General features: G+C 36.9%; 1 protein-coding gene across 1 annotated transcript; it reads right to left on the reverse strand.

Annotated features, from left to right (window-relative positions):
- Nucleotides 1-559: 559 nt before the first annotated feature.
- On the reverse strand, nt 560-15,581 carry LOC124204189. Its single transcript, XM_046601234.1, has 9 exons — nt 15,563-15,581; nt 15,160-15,335; nt 8,458-8,655; nt 8,160-8,253; nt 5,846-5,978; nt 4,532-4,560; nt 4,351-4,477; nt 2,327-2,440; nt 560-1,144 (listed from the first exon to the last, which is right to left on the reverse strand). The coding sequence occupies exons 2-9, from the start codon at nt 15,308-15,310 to the stop codon at nt 995-997; spliced, it is 996 nt and encodes a 331-aa protein (XP_046457190.1). The 5' UTR covers nt 15,311-15,335; nt 15,563-15,581; the 3' UTR covers nt 560-994.
- Between the last annotated feature and the right edge of the window lie 269 nt (nt 15,582-15,850).

Raw genomic sequence — 15,850 nt, forward strand, 5'->3', positions numbered from 1 at the left:
TCTAACCCTTATTTAGAAATAAAAACATTTTTGAAATGTTAAGTGTTAAATTAGAATATACGGTGTGTGAAGACTCAAATCAGTAGAGCAAAGAGGGAAAATAATTCTTTTCAGAACTAATGCTCGACGCGCAACCATACAGCATAGAACGAGGGTAGCTTCAAGGGGTTTAAAGCCGTTCGTTTATCCCTATCGTTATATCTAGAGGAGCTGCAACGTGGTCATTCATAACATAAACCTACACTGCGTAGGCATTGAGAGCTTACGCGAGAATACAAACACGAGAATATTACAATTCCCACCTAGCCTAGTTTTCTTTAATGCTCCATCGCGCTCATTGTGGAAGAAATCCGAAGCTGGTAGTTTTTGCACCTAGTTCCAATAAATACGGAAGTAGCGTGTGCCAAGGTCTGTAGTGAAGGCCTAGTGACTTTCAATTAATAACCTTTTTTCTTGGTCGCTAAATAATGCAAAAGAAACGTTCAGGAATTTACATCCAGAAAAGAAATCCACTCTACAAATTTTACATACATGCCATAAAACTGATCAGTTATTTCCATTTGCAAGGGCATCATAGAAGTGTTTATTGTAACTCGTTATAACAACAACAATAGAGTGGTTCGAGGTTGCCGTCTTGGATAGGACTTTCTCCCAGTTTGGTGCAACCTAAAAAAAGGCATTGACATTGTCCATAAGAAAATGTACGAATGGAAAGACAAAGGGAGAGTGAAAAAAGAGAGTCCGACCCCTTTCATCCCCACTCTATTCTTCCCTTCCTTTACTGTCCTTCTTTTCGTAGCCTTTTCTTATGGACAACGTCAATGCTTTTTTTTAGGTTGCACCAAACTGGAAGAAAGTGCAAACAAGGCCAATTGCCAAGATGGCAACCTGGAACCACTGTATACAAACTTAAAAGTTTACATTTATAAAAATTCCTAACCAAAGAAACGAAAGAGCCATCTTCAAGTGGTAAAACTAAAAATAAGATATCTTGTTAATCAAGATATACGGTTAGTTTTATGAGAAGGTTATCGTCACGGAGAAAATGTTGTGCGCGAAGATCTTCAGTTGGAAATCCCAATCCGACACATTCGTGGTTGTCACCCGTAGCTGGGCGTTTCCAATTCCACCCGGAACATAAAATCTAAAATAAAAATAAAAATACGTAACTATTAGTTCTATAAAAATACATAACTATTTTAATAATCAAATAAGGCAAGTTGATGGAAAATATACTGGCGTGTTCTCCCTGTTTCACTTTATATCTCTCATTTTATATTGTTTTCTTCTTCCATTTCTTCTCCATTCTAACGTAGTCTAACCTAACCAAACATTAAGAGAAAGGGTAAGCACCACGAAATACCATTCGTAAAAATACCTTAAACTGAAATGGCGTATGAATCAATATTCGAGTTAAACGAACTTTTAACTGTGTCTTTGTAGGACTGTCTACTCTCGTTTTTCGTGGCGTGCAACCAGGTAACCAATTCAAGATGTGACCTTAGCTGCAGCGTTTTCATATAGCAGACCGGACACACGTAATTTCGTAGGTCAACGTACGCCAACAAATAAAGCAAGCAGAGACGAACACGCCTGGATCTGCATTTATTTTGAAATTTATAAATTTTGTTTCTGAATATGGTGCAATTTATTGTGAGGAGGTTGGATAATGTAAAAAAAAGCAATTTCCCCAAAACTGCATCATGATCCAAAACGCCATTAATTAATACAAATTCAAGCTCTTTCGTTTTCCCGTGATATTTCATTGGTATGTTTAAAAGATGTAATGAAAATGTGGCGTAAGCTGTCGCCTTCAAAAATATTAATTTTCCCTTGTTTCGTATTAACATAAAAAAGCTTGAGCCAGACAAAAACCTCTTTTACAATTCCCTTTCGACAATGGAAAATTCCTTTATATATAAAACCTAGCATTAAGAAACCCTCTCCCCAGATGGCACTAACAAGTGAAGTGAGTAAAAATACCACTTCCGAACCCAAGACGCGCTTATTTGACAATAAAAATCTAAAATTTAACTCTTTCGTAGGTAAAGGAAGAGAATAATATAAAGAAATAGAGAAAAGGGCGTAAAATACCGGAGGTACGGTAGGCACCGTAGTATCTCTTCCGTCAAATTAAACTTAAAACATAGAGAGCCATTTGCCTGTTCAAGAAACTTTCACGGATGACTGTATACTACCCCTATCATAAAAATTTATAAATTAGACTGTTTGGTCATGCTTCAAAAATTGATCTTTTTTAAAAAAGTTTTTCAGTTTTTTAATGAAATGTATTTAGATGTCAGATTTCAAAAGGTAATTGTTTTACCTTCGGATCCCAAACTCGTGAAGAAATATCTTGAAAGGGAGATGAAACTTGGTCAAGAATAGATATACGATGTTTCAAAATAAATGGCCATTCCAAAGCCTCGTCATAATCTCCCTGTAATAAAAATTTTTGACAAATCAAATTTAATCCTTGGTGACTTATTTCTCTTATTCTTTCAGTTAAACGAACATATTCTGGATAATGCGTAATCGTAAAGAAATATTTTTTCTTCTTTACGGCAATTTTCTTTTCAATAATTCCTTCATAATTCATATTATTTGTACCACTGTTTCTTCGAAATAGTTGAAAAATATTGAAATGTCCGTGATTAATAATGACTTTCTTATATAATTGTTTTCCAATACTAGTTGAACTGAATATTCGGAAAATCTGAAAAAACAAAACAATTCAAGTTGAATTGATTTGAATCAAATGCAATTCAACATAGTGGCAGACGACTAGTGTATAAGTTGCGACGAATCGTGCCGTCACTTTTTTGGTACTAGTATATGATAATGCTTATCGACTAGACGCTCATGTGATCACCTATGTTACAACAAATACGTTTGATAAAATACTCTTTTTTATATCCGTAAATAGAAGACCCGACGGTGGTTACAGAGCTGGTGTATGACACGAAAGGTTAGTGGTTAAAACTTCGTCTGCGATTTACCTTTTATATACAATTATAACCGGTAACTTTGCCGAAGCAAGCGTCTGCAGCGAGAACTCCTCCAGCGTGACTCGAGCCCGCGGGAGTGGGGACCCTGGAGGGGCACTCCCGTGGCCGCGAGAGAAGTGCTGGAGATCCTCGCAGCTCAAGAGCGGAGCCCGCGCTGCATAGGCAATGTTGCCATGTAAGAATGTATTTTTTACCGGTTGCTAGTTGACGGGCATCGACTAGTCTATAAGCATCGACTAGTTTATAGACCTAGACTAGTGGATAAGCATCAACATCAACTACTAAAAAGTGACGGCGCAATTCGTCACAACTTATGGACTGCGACCAACCTGATGGAATTCGGGTGGGAGCTCTAATTCATTGCTGTATTTTTTTAAATAAAAGTATGTATTAACATACAGCTTTGCATGTAAAACTATGTATTCATATATATAGTGTTATATGCAACATGCAGTGAACCATGTAACGTAAGCAATTCCACATGTCACAAAATTTCAATATTGGTTAAATTAGTTTCTTTGTTATTTGAGTGTTAATTAAGGACAGACAAATTTAATACCCAAAATATCAAATATATTACCATATTCATATCTCATACAGTGCCTACCCAAAGTATGGAAACGCGCGAGAGATATTGAAAAAAAGTGATATTCTCGGCGCTTCCAAAAAATTTAAATTTTCGTCAGAAGGCGACGAAATTTTTTGGCGTAGTCATTACAGTTAGGGTTAAACTAACTTTTTTGAATTTTTCAAACATGGAAAGGGTAGTTTTTAAGCCGAGCATTAAGTTTGGGTTTTTGGGAACACCCCGCGGAGCCTTAAGGAAAAAGGCCTACTTGGCGGCCCATTAGTAGAGATCGGGTTAAGCTATTAAGATGGGGTTGTTTTTTTAAATAAAGAGCTGCGTTAGTTCTAGAACACATAAAAGTTTCAGATTTTTTGAATAAATAGAAATATTAAATTTTAAAATAAAAATCCGTTTTTTTATTATTTTAACCGTTTTCTCCCCTCGTGCAGAGTTTTCGTATCATCCCTAATCCCCGGGAAATAACAAAATAAATGGAAATCCAGAGTGGGAAAAATAAAATAAATTTTCAACCACACCCCCACCTAACAACACTAACCAAATACAGATTTCGGATGGTGCCAAAACTCAGCACGAGGGGAAAGGAAGGGAAAATGGATAAAATTTTAAAATGCGTTTTAATTTACAATTCAAAGGCTATTGAAAATACTGGAACTTCGTATTCTAGAGCTAACGCGCAGCAAAAAAACTTAAGTTAAATAATGTTAAATGTTTAGTAACGCAAAAAATCTCTAGTGTAGCCCAGGCTTTACTTACCTTGGTTAAACCAACATGTGCGTAAACATTTTGGCCATTTTGACGTGGAAACAATCGAATATACATCATGTATCCATATTCGAATATGTAGAAACTAGGCGAGCGCAAGGAGCGACGTGGTCCCCAACTTTGTACAAGAGGTGGATTATAATAGCATTTTTCGATAAAATTGAATTTATACCTTTTCAGTTTATATTCCATGTCACCAACCTAGATTACCAAAAAATCGAATTTTAGGTAGATATTACTGTAAGAAGAGGAAAACAAATTTAACAGTTTTTTGGACAGAATAAGGTTAAAGAACACAATATTGCAATATTGCAAGGTAATTTTTTATCCCTGAGGGATTACTGTTTTAAGGATTTGATATCAGAGCCCTACTTTTGGCTAAATAGTTCCCTTCGTTGGTTTATTGCCCTCTCGCTGGCCTCAATACAAGTCATTCCCCCTTCTTTTTATGACCCACGCTAACCTTGACTCTACTGTTGATAACCACGTTTGACCCTGTTCTGACTTGTATAAAAAGATACCTAATACAGTTCTTCTTTCGTCATGCTGTTAAGTCGGTCTAGTGTTGGCTCACCCCTTCTCAGTTAAATAGTCAGTTCTTTTATTCGGTCTGGTGCTGGTTCACTCGTTCTCCGTTTTAAACTTGTCTTATTTCTATCTTTGTAGATTTTTTGCTGGCAACACGGTAAAGGTTCTGTGTATGTCTCCATGTCTCTTGATGTACTTTCTGATTTGTTTAAATTATGTGCATTACGGAAATAAAACATTATCGAACGAAAACCATGTTGAAGTGAGAAGATTTTGAGTTCTCAAACTATCTTTAATTTTCTATGGCCATTAACGCCCATCAACAGAGAGAAGAAAAATATCTAAGAAAACTCACAGAGAATGTACGAAATGCGAAAGCGGAATTCCCTAGTCAGATTGGGGAGGACAAGGGGAGCGTAGAAATTCTCTAGCAGGGGAAGGGGACAGCGGATGCTAAGATAAAGGGGAATTCCCTCACTTACAATACTATCTTGTGGGGAAGCGAGAAGCTGGTTGTTTTAGCTATTCATACTGTGTCGGTACGGTACGGTGGTATCAAAACCCAATCTGGCTGGAACAATACGCAGCGTCAATGGTCGTTTAAAAAAGTGTTTATAATACATGAGATTGAAATTAGATTAACCTATATCTATAAACAAAACTACCAGAAGTCCCGGGTGTTGGTCACGCAATAGCTGACAAATTGAGCCTGAGATCTTCTATGGGTATACTAGCCTTTTAACACCGAAGTTGTAACCTTCCTGAATACGGAGGTGGTTTGATTCATATTATATTTATCGATTTTAACATCGATCAGATAAAACTCCTTACTACTATATTGTGTATTCTGTCATTTTAACGAAACCCGTGTTGGATTAAATCCAATTCTCAAACAATAAAAGAAATTTCAAGACATTTGGATGCTAAAAAAAAATACTGTTTCAGTGAAATCAAGTACCTTCCAGAAATAGCTGAATACTCTTTTTCCACCCTCAATGTGAATTGAACTATTGTATCGGTCTATCTCCTCTTGGCGAGGATTCAGCATATCTTCTTCGTCTGGGTCGGCTCCGGTGCTTCTTACGCCAATACTTATAATAAATGTATTTTTATTATTAAAATTTTTATATTTTTAAATATACATACTAAGTAAATACTAAAATACAGCATATAATGCTGGACTTCCTTTTGTCATTGAAATAATATAATTTTTTTTACATTATAATAAGTTACAGTGTAACGTATCTTTTGATTTTGTGTTATCTGATTAAATAACACTTTTTTGCTACTGCGAAGATAGATAAAGGTAAAATATTGACAAAATTAAAAAAAAAAGATAAAGATAAGTTAAATATAAGATAAGATGAAGATAAGTTTTAGTGATATCTTTATCTGATAAATTGCTAAAGATAAGTAAAAGACAAGATAAGATACTTAAGTTTTGAATTTATTGGAGGACATTGGCATATTGTAACTTAATGTTACTAATTAATGTTGGAATTTACGACCGTAGTTGATCACTTCAGTTTACGGCTTCGCAAAAACTCAAACTCTGCAGACTACTTTTGGTGACTACTGACAAAGCGTTGCAGTGCACCCAGCAACTAGTTATCTTTTATCTTATCTGATATCTTTGTAAAAAAATTGAAAGGATAAGATTAAGATCAGATGAAAGTATATTTTTTTGAATCGCAGATAAGATATGCAAAAAGATACAAATTTAACTTATCTTATCGTATCTTATCTTATCTTCTCAAAAAGTGACGGAACACTGCCTCTCATACACGAACAAAATTGCATGACTTCTTTCAAGATTATCTGTGCGTATAAATTTTTAAGGGTTAAATAAATCAAAGTTATCCCTGAGGGTAATGTTTATTCTAAATGAATTCACAGAAGATTTTAATTTTCTGTAGATTCCCTTATAATTAAGCATAGGATTTCAACCCTTTATTTCTGATTAGATTTTTCTTATTGGCCCATGTTCATTCCAACTGGTGTGTTTATAAATAATTCTAGCATACAATTTCACTCACTAGTGTAAAATTTTACTGCATTTATTAATTTAATTTTGCAAACTTATCCCTGAGGGTTTAACCAGAAGGAATATAGAATTTGAAAATATTTTGATTAGATCACACTGTCTGTAAACAATTCATTATCTACGTCAGAGTGTAAAAAGACGAAGTGTTTCTGGGGTTCAATGCAAGCGATATCCGCAAATCGAATCAAATTTGGTAGGGGAGAACGGGGTTGGCTGGGACAGACTATGTTGGACATGGCCCTTTTTGTTTGTTCTATACCTTTTAAAAATTTAATATTCCAGGACATAATCAGGACCCACGCCCAAATTGAATACAATGAATATCAAGATGAAATAAAAATAAAAATATCACCTGATAACCAAGGAATTCATAAGAACAAATAACGAATAAGGATCTGGAGACATATGCAATGGAAAATCAAAACCGATAATGAGACCGGTCTAATCTACATGGGCCGCCATGCAAGAAAATTACGGGTTTGTGTCCAAAATCTTTTGTTCGCTTTAATAGAACTGGCAACTTTGGACGTTAGCCTAGTCTATTCGGGTCGTGGGGTTCAGTCGCCAGTCAACTATTCCAACTGTTTTTCTGGTAATTTTTTAAAGATATCTTGCATAGATTACTCTGACCAGACTCTTCGATCTTTTTTACGTTAACCATGTCGGGCAAATATATTAATTATATATTCAAACTATAACAAAGATTAGTCTTTGCTAAAACTGTTTTCCTATTTATTTCAATAGTTAATACCAGTTAATATTCTAAGTGAAATGTTATAAATTTTCCCCGGAATATTTGTTGACGCGTAAAAGATTTTTTTTATGTGTATATTATTTTGTTTAACAAGCTTTGCATGGTAAACCGGCGTAGCCTTAAGATAATTGTTGACTTTTCTTGTTAATTAGTTTGCAAAACATGGCGTTGCGCCACTTGGTGTGACGGAAGAATATGAAGTGTAGCGTAAAGGCATTGAGCGTGGGGAGGAGCTTTAAACAAACTTTTACGCTAGAGTAATATTCTTCCGTCGCACCAAGTGGCGCTACGCTACCCTTTGCTCCGTAACGTTGCGTTCCTTTCAGTGTGAAGGCTCCTTAAGGCTTTTATGACACTGAGTAACGAGGGGGGTTAAAAACGAGTCAAACGGCAAGACATACTTTATGGACAGCGAAAGCCTCTTAAGTCTTTTAGGTGTTAACGTTTGTATTCAAAATTTCAAAGTTTACTTACGTTATAGGTGAACTGTAAAAAGAAGACGCAGGAGCCTGCTTCAATTGGGACGTTGGCGTTGCTTGAGAAGTTTCAACATGGATTGAATTGCTTGCTATTAATTAGAATCGAATATATATATATTTGTAATTTGTGAAAAAAAAATTCTGTTTGTTTCAATTATAATTGAATCTCAATTTTTCTTGATTCATGAATTTCCCTGTTTGAAAATATCTGAAGGGTAGGCTCAGGTTGGTGTTTAAGGAAAATAGCGATAAACATTTGAAATATTTCGAAATCTTTAAAAAAAATAGATAACCTGAATTGGGCAGACTCGTGCAGGACTGCACAGATTCACTTAGTTCTGCCACGGCACCATGCAACTTTCGGTTAGCTCGACGGTATTGACTATCTTGTTGTGCTAATTTGTCTTCGATGTTAAGAATCATTGTCTTTATGACATTAAGCTGGTCAGCCATTTGGGATTCTATGTTGTGTAACCGATCTTCTATTTCCCCTGAAAGTAGAAGATTAACGGATTTAATTATATATTCAAACTATAACAAAGATTAGTCTTTGCTAAAACTGTTTTCCTATTTATTTCAATAGTTAATACGAGTTAATAGTCTAAGTGAAATGTTATAAATTTTCCCCGGAATATTTGTTGACGCGTAAAACATTTTTTTTATGTGTATATTATTTTGTTTAACAAGCAATCTTTCATCCTAACCATACGATGTTTAACACTAACAGGTCTTCTCTTTTTTTTAAAGTAGGCCCCAAACGAAACAGACCAAAACACCCTTTTTGGGAAGTGAAAATCTGTTTAAATCCGGAAATTACTTGGGGTGGGATACTATCAGATTTAAAAAATTTTAGAAAAAGTCGGTGGTTTGTCCCCCTAATCTGTAGCTTTTACAGATCCTGGTGTCGAATCAGTTTTCCATTTTTGTTATTCTGGCTTTAGGGAAGACCAGTGTTGTGACCAATCTTATTTTTTTTACCGCGATCTCAGTTTAGATCAACAGTAAAAAAAACAATCGCGGTTGTGGTCGCGATCTCTTTTGCGATCACCGCTAGGCCAAGAAGGGGGAGACAAAATGGCGATGGGAAGGAGGGACAAAAAAATCTTGCGAAAATTCAATTATTCGCTGAAACTTTTTCGTTTGTTTGGATCGCGTTCGCAGTAGCGATCACAACAAAGTTACCACGGTCGTGATCGCGCGAACGAACGATTGCGATCGTCACAACCCTAGGGAAGAAGATGAGAACTTTCTAGCTCTTTTTCGTATTCATTTCAAACAGCCTCCGCCAAGAAGACGGGAATGGAGGGTGGGATTGCTTGTTAAAACTGTTCCACATAACTATACTAAATACAGTACCCACTACGAGTATTGGATCATCCCGCTCAAATTTCGTCGTTTTAACCCGCGCGAGATAGGCCTTACGGTGTCTCGCGCTGGAATTTCTTAATAGACTAAAATTGGAGCTACGAGTTTCATTTTTTTCTCAGAAAGACAAATGAATACTCTTTATCCGCGATTTTTTATTTTAAAAAGGTGAAAGTTTTTAACATTTTCATGTATTGTTTTTAAATATTGGAAATTGAATCACAAAAAAAGTGTCGCATGGCCTGTCCCTACCCGTGGCATGGCCTAAGGATATGCAATGGCATGCACGGGTAATGCATGGATAAGCCTAAGGGTTGCAAAACGGGAGGAAATCCTTAGTTTTAGAATACTCCCCTTTTCCCCTCATATCCTAAGGCCATGCCACGGGTAGCCACAGGCAATGAGAGTCAACGGATTCCTTATTTGTTTGTTCATCAAGTTCACGAACTAGTTTTACTTTAAATCCAAAAAGAAGATTACTTCGGTAATGTCTTTCGGGAATTTTTTTAAACGTTGAAGAGACAGACATTCAAGCTTCAATAGTAGATTAATACATACTATGACGTGTGGAAAATTCTTTCTATTTCCGTTTTATTCTGTTTAATTAATTAATTCTTTATAACTAATTGACTCATGATAATCTGTCAATATTGTCACGATCGTTTCAGCCCTCTATTGATTGTGGGGTTAATGGTTTAATTACTTAACCCTAGGTGGCCTAATGTAGTTTGTCACCTTGTTTAACCTTGCTTCTTGGCCTTCATCTCTTTAACCTTGCTCCCCCTCTCGGTGACGGTCAGTCTAGTTTGGAGTGTTAACCTAGCGCCTTGTCTCGTCCGTTGTTGCTGTGTGTTCTTATTTGGTGTAGTTAGTGGACGCTGTTGGTGTAGTAAGGTTAGATAGGCACCAACAGTGACAATTTATCATTCTGTACCGGCTCTTGTGTAAAAGGGAGTCGGCAGAGTGATTAATTTCGCTTTAGTGACCTCACTTCAAGTGTTAATTAGGCCATATCCCCATATGCTGATTTGAGCGTAACATTTGGTGGAGATGCAGGGGATGGCCTTACACTTGTAGTGAGCGTCGAACAAACGTTTTCGTTGTTGTTTACTTCTTCTGATGTGCGTCGTCGTCTACTTGGCCCAGCGACTTTCTTCTATTTTGTTTGGTTAAGTTGTTTTTAATAAGTTTATGAATTGTTTTGTACTACAGTTTTCTTCTGTCTGATTTTTCAGGTTCGAGGCTTATTGATGAATTGATTTTGATTGGAATTTATGTCCATTTTGTTGAATGCAGTCGATCATTGAAAACCAATGATCGGTGAGTTTTGTCTCCTAACGAATAGATTTTAAATTTAGGTGAGGGGCTTCGCCTCCGACGATTGTGCTGTTATTACTCAGCTTAAAAAAGTATTGGTCCCATTTCCCCTTAGTTTTAGTGGGCAGCATTGAGTTGGGTTGGGTGGTTTCCATTGAGAGCGAGTAACTTTCACTTTGGTTGATTGCCTTTTCATCAACCTTTTGTCGTAAAAGAGTTAAATTGTTTTCCTGTCCCTTTCCGTAGCTCATGTAAACATTAAAATGGCTGCTGCTTGTAGTTCAGCACTAGAGGCCGTGGTACCCCCTCCTACCCCTGTTGTACAGACTCAATGGCACCTTGTACATTCTAACATGGTTACTCCCGTTCAGTTAATGCCGTTGCATCATCGGGCAACTTGGGTCAATGATTGGGTCCCCCCTGATTCTCATCAACCTATTAATCGTTTTTTTTTTGGTTAGTACCCCTGGGACTTCCAGTTGGACTGTAGTTTGATGGAGGACTGTTTCTGGTGATGCCGAGAGTTCTGTATTATGCACGTGAGGAGAGCCAGCTCCAAAAGGCGTGATTGGGTATCCCTGCTGGCACAGGGAATGCTCGACAGACGGGACGACGTGAACAGAGTCGAGTCACTGCTAGGCGTTTGACTCGGGCTCGGGTTCGGTCCCAGAGACGACGTGAACAGAGTAGAGCGTTGCTGGGCTTTCGACTCAGGCTCGGGTTCGGTCTCAGGAAGCTCACCTCAGGCAGTTCTCTTAAAACATCGATAGTTCCGCTTTTTTCCTGATCCTACTCATCTTAATTCCTTTGTGACTTCGGCAACGGTGAAATGCGTAGTGCGGCCAATGTGCGAATGCCGTTTGACAATCGTGTCCAAACGTGGAGCCGAACGATTTCCTCTCTTGAGAGTGGTGTCCGACAATCGTGTCCAGACGTGGAGCCGAACGATTGTCGTGGAATATCTCAGCGGTCGTGTCCAATTGTGGAGCCGAACGACCGCTGCGAGTTGACCCGGCCGTGTCCTGTTTGGGAGCCGAGCGGCCGGGAGTGTTTTCATGGGCCTACATTGATTCGCCTGTTTGAGTCGATTGTGATGGAAGTTTTTGATGTTAATGTTCCACACAGTAATTTGAATTTTGTTTCCAGATATAGTCGCCTGGTCGTCTAACGACGTGTTGGTTAATGTTGCGTGATAATCATGTTGTCTTTTCTTGTAATAGTGATCGACGAGAGCTTCTTATTTCTTTTGATGTGTTCTTGTCTGTGTTTAATGTCTTCATGCTTTGTTTTATTTTAGAGATCGGGTCGATCTTTCCTCAAGGGGAGGATAATGTCACGATCGTTTCAGCCCTCTATTGATTGTGGGGTTAATGGTTTAATTACTTAACCCTAGGTGGCCTAATGTAGTTTGTCACCTTGTTTAACCTTGCTTCTTGGCCTTCATCTCTTTAACCTTGCTCCCCCTCTCGGTGACGGTCAGTCTAGTTTGGAGTGTTAACCTAGCGCCTTGTCTCGTCCGTTGTTGCTGTGTGTTCTTATTTGGTGTAGTTAGTGGACGCTGTTGGTGTAGTAAGGTTAGATAGGCACCAACAGTGACAATTTATCATTCTGTACCGGCTCTTGTGTAAAAGGGAGTCGGCAGAGTGATTAATTTCGCTTTAGTGACCTCACTTCAAGTGTTAATTAGGCCATATCCCCATATGCTGATTTGAGCGTAACAATATTATGAGTGGCACGACTTAGGTGTGGCGGAGGCTTCGCCGCGCCAACCCACGCCGCACTTTGTTTTTATATTAAGTTATAGTACCATTTATAACTAGCAATATGGAATCAGAAATATTATTAGTTACAGATAAACGAAAAAGAAATTAATGTTCCCTTATAGCAGTTAGATCAAACAATCGCCGAAAACAATCTTTATTACTGCATGTAGGCTAACTTTTTTACGACCGGTTCTGAAATTAATACCGATGGTAGCTTCGCTACCGTTGTAGCGTCTCATAGAATCTATTAGATGTATTCTAACACTGAGTCCACCACTCAATGAAATCAAAATTGTGGGTTTTGGGGTTTTCAATTTTTTTAAAAGGGTTGCGAAGGCATTGCAGCCAGACCCCGTATAAAACATTTTGTGCAAAATTTTACGGAAAACACAATGGTGAAATCCGCAATGTTCTAGCTAGCATAGTTTTTATGTTATTTAATGAAAACTTAGGGACCCCCCTGAAATTGTAGCGTTTTTACTGATTTTTGACATCAGTTTTCGGGCAAACCAGACCTTAAAAAAAATCGAATTTTTTAGAATGAAAGATTTTGCCCCTCTCCAGAGACATCTCGCCCCATTTTTATTTTAAACGGTTATTAGCAGAGATATTGGCAATTGAAAATCTTGAAAATATTTTGTCATTTTCTGAAGATTTTCGCCATTGAAAGACGTCATTTTGCCACGCAATCTAGCGGCCGATTTTGAAAAAGCAAGGGAGATCTATTCTTCTGGCCATTAATTTTTTTTCATTGATTGTTGAGTAAAGAATGGAATCGATGTAAAACAGCTGGGCTTGGTTTGCTATCGATGGTTGGAGTTCGAAGAAAAATTAAGGTAACGAGTTCGCAAATTAATTTTTTAAACATTAATAGAAAAAAATGAAAAACGACTAAACGGCGTATCAAATTTTGGCAGAATTATGTACAAAATTTGGTGACCATTGGTTATTCAGGGAAGAAACGTATAAGGAAATACATAATGGACATTAAACCTTCTGAGATCTACTACCAATCCCCTATACCCCACACCCTAATATTTTTAAGGACCTTCGTATATATAAATATATACCTCAGGGGTAAATTAAGAGTTTCAAGTCATTCAAAAATATAAAAAAAAATTCAACTTTGAAAATCTGCATCACAAGATCATTCGATTAGTTTAATGTGTCCCATTTCAGTCGCCTTTAGTTTTCATTCATAATTGGATAACTACATTCCTTAGTTATCAGGTAATCTTTTAATTTTTATTCCCCCTCGATAGTCATTGTAGTTAATTTATTATTAATTTTTTTTTAAACGTCCCTACCGTGTTTACAAAAAAATATCGCCATTTCCTACCCCAGGGGAAGAATGGAAAGAAGAGACGAAGGAAGAAACAAAGAGGAGACAAAGGGGTGCGCGGGGTTCTCTTTCCTTGGGGCAGGACGAAGTCTTTGAAAATAAAATGCCATTTACTAAAAAATTAATAATAAATAAACTACAATGATCATCGAGGGGAAATAAATCTTAAAAGATTACCTGATAACTAAGGAATGTAGTTATCTAATGAAAAAAAGCAACTGAAGACGACTGAATTGGGAAACATTAAACAAAGAATGACACCGGAGAAACACCATAAGCCACCATGCAAGAGTACGTGTCCAAAATTTTTTTACGCTTGAATAAAACTGGCAACTTCGGACGTTAGCCAACTCTATTGACGAATTCTTCTTTTTAAACAAAAACGAATGCAACACTTGGCATTAACCATTTCAACACTTTTCTAGAAATGAACGAAATAGTTCCGGAAAACTGCAGTAAATGACAGCTAAACAAGTAAACATTTTCAGGTCGTATTACCTCAATCAAGTCAAGTCTGCAGCAAGTTTCGGCTATCCCCCGCCATGGTGCGGACTAGTCGACTAGCCGCACGACTTTTAGCTCTGTGATTACGAAGCAATTGGAAAAATCTCTATAGTTAAGATCAAGGGGAATATGTTCAGGGAAATTTAAAAGTGATTGCGGGGAAACTAAAAATTATTTTAAAAAAATTAACATTGACACAAGAAATTGCGATATCATTTTTAACAACACACTAGAAGACCGACGCAATAAAAAAATGTTGGATTACTATGGACCACCTTAAGATACATATTACGATACTAAATTTATAGTAATATTTTAAAAAATGTTATCGTAAGAAACCGAGAGGTTCACCACTTACTCTTAGGTGTATGAAAATTTTCGTATTTTGCGTTATTTTTTGCATTATTTTTTTTCATTTTCGTAATTTACTTAAATTTCACGTTTGGATAGGCTTAAATATTGCGTTATTTTGGAAGGGTGCCGCATATTTTGAAAAAAAAGCATTACAATCGATCAAATACAAATCGAACCGCCTATTATTCTAAGAAAAGGTCGCATACACATATACATATAGACAAAATAAACTTTTCAAACTTATATAACAACCCATATTTTTCGCATTGTCCTATTTGTAGGATCAATCCTGTTTTGTGATTTTTTGACGAGTTTATTTTCCAGCAATTTTAAATACAAAAATTGCTTACGTGGATTACAGATTCCTTGAAGAATCGCCCTAGTTGTTAATTCAGCCGTAGCAAGGAGCTCCTTCGAACTGATGTGGCAATAAGCTGATACTTGATTGTCACCGCCTGAAGAGATCTTTATATCATCCAATTGGGAACGATTTTGCCCCATAGACGACGTGTTACCAAATGCTGTACTGAATAATAGGATAGAATTCAATATGCAAATGTAACAACCTGCTCCAAAAATGTTTTTCATTGCAAATACACTTAGTGTGAAAAACCAGGAAAACAACTGTTAGATCAGCACTTCAGCACTAAAAATACAACGTGTTTCAGTTTCCTCACTAAAACTTGGGTAACATTTTCCAATGCTGTGGAATAATTTTGTGTTACTCTTGAGATAAGTTGGCTGCCAACTCACTTTTTGCACTTCCACAACTGGATAAGCGGTTCTCTATCCGTGCAAGACTTAGGAGTAAAGCTCAGTTAGCCTATGTAAAAATATATCAGTGTGACTTTGTAATATGCTAGACAAACCCAAGTAAGTGTTTTAAACACGTCAGCTTTTGGCTTGATTCGGGGTTTGCTGTAAATGATAAAAGTAGGCCAACACGTGGTAACGTTTCGACTTATTTCTGGGCAACTTAGGTTTTCTAAAAATAGTATTAAAAAAGCTTGGCTATGTTCCATAATAGACTGGCTGCTTCAC

Source organism: Daphnia pulex, chromosome 10, assembly GCF_021134715.1.
Source record: "Daphnia pulex isolate KAP4 chromosome 10, ASM2113471v1".
NCBI lineage: Eukaryota > Metazoa > Arthropoda > Branchiopoda > Diplostraca > Daphniidae > Daphnia > Daphnia pulex.

What these genes read in the sequence shown, in the direction of transcription:
- LOC124204189 (XM_046601234.1), bottom strand. Translation starts at nt 15,310, where the DNA reads ATGGGGCAAAATCGTTCCCAATTGGATGATATAAAGATCTCTTCAGGC. An exon ending in ATGGAATATAAACTGAAAAG is followed by an intron (nt 4,478 to 4,531) that starts GTATAAATTCAA and finishes TCTTGTACAAAG; the next exon opens with TTGGGGACCACGTCGCTCCT. An exon ending in CACGAGTTTGGGATCCGAAG is followed by an intron (nt 1,145 to 2,326) that starts GTAAAACAATTA and finishes TTTTTATTTTAG; the next exon opens with ATTTTATGTTCCGGGTGGAA.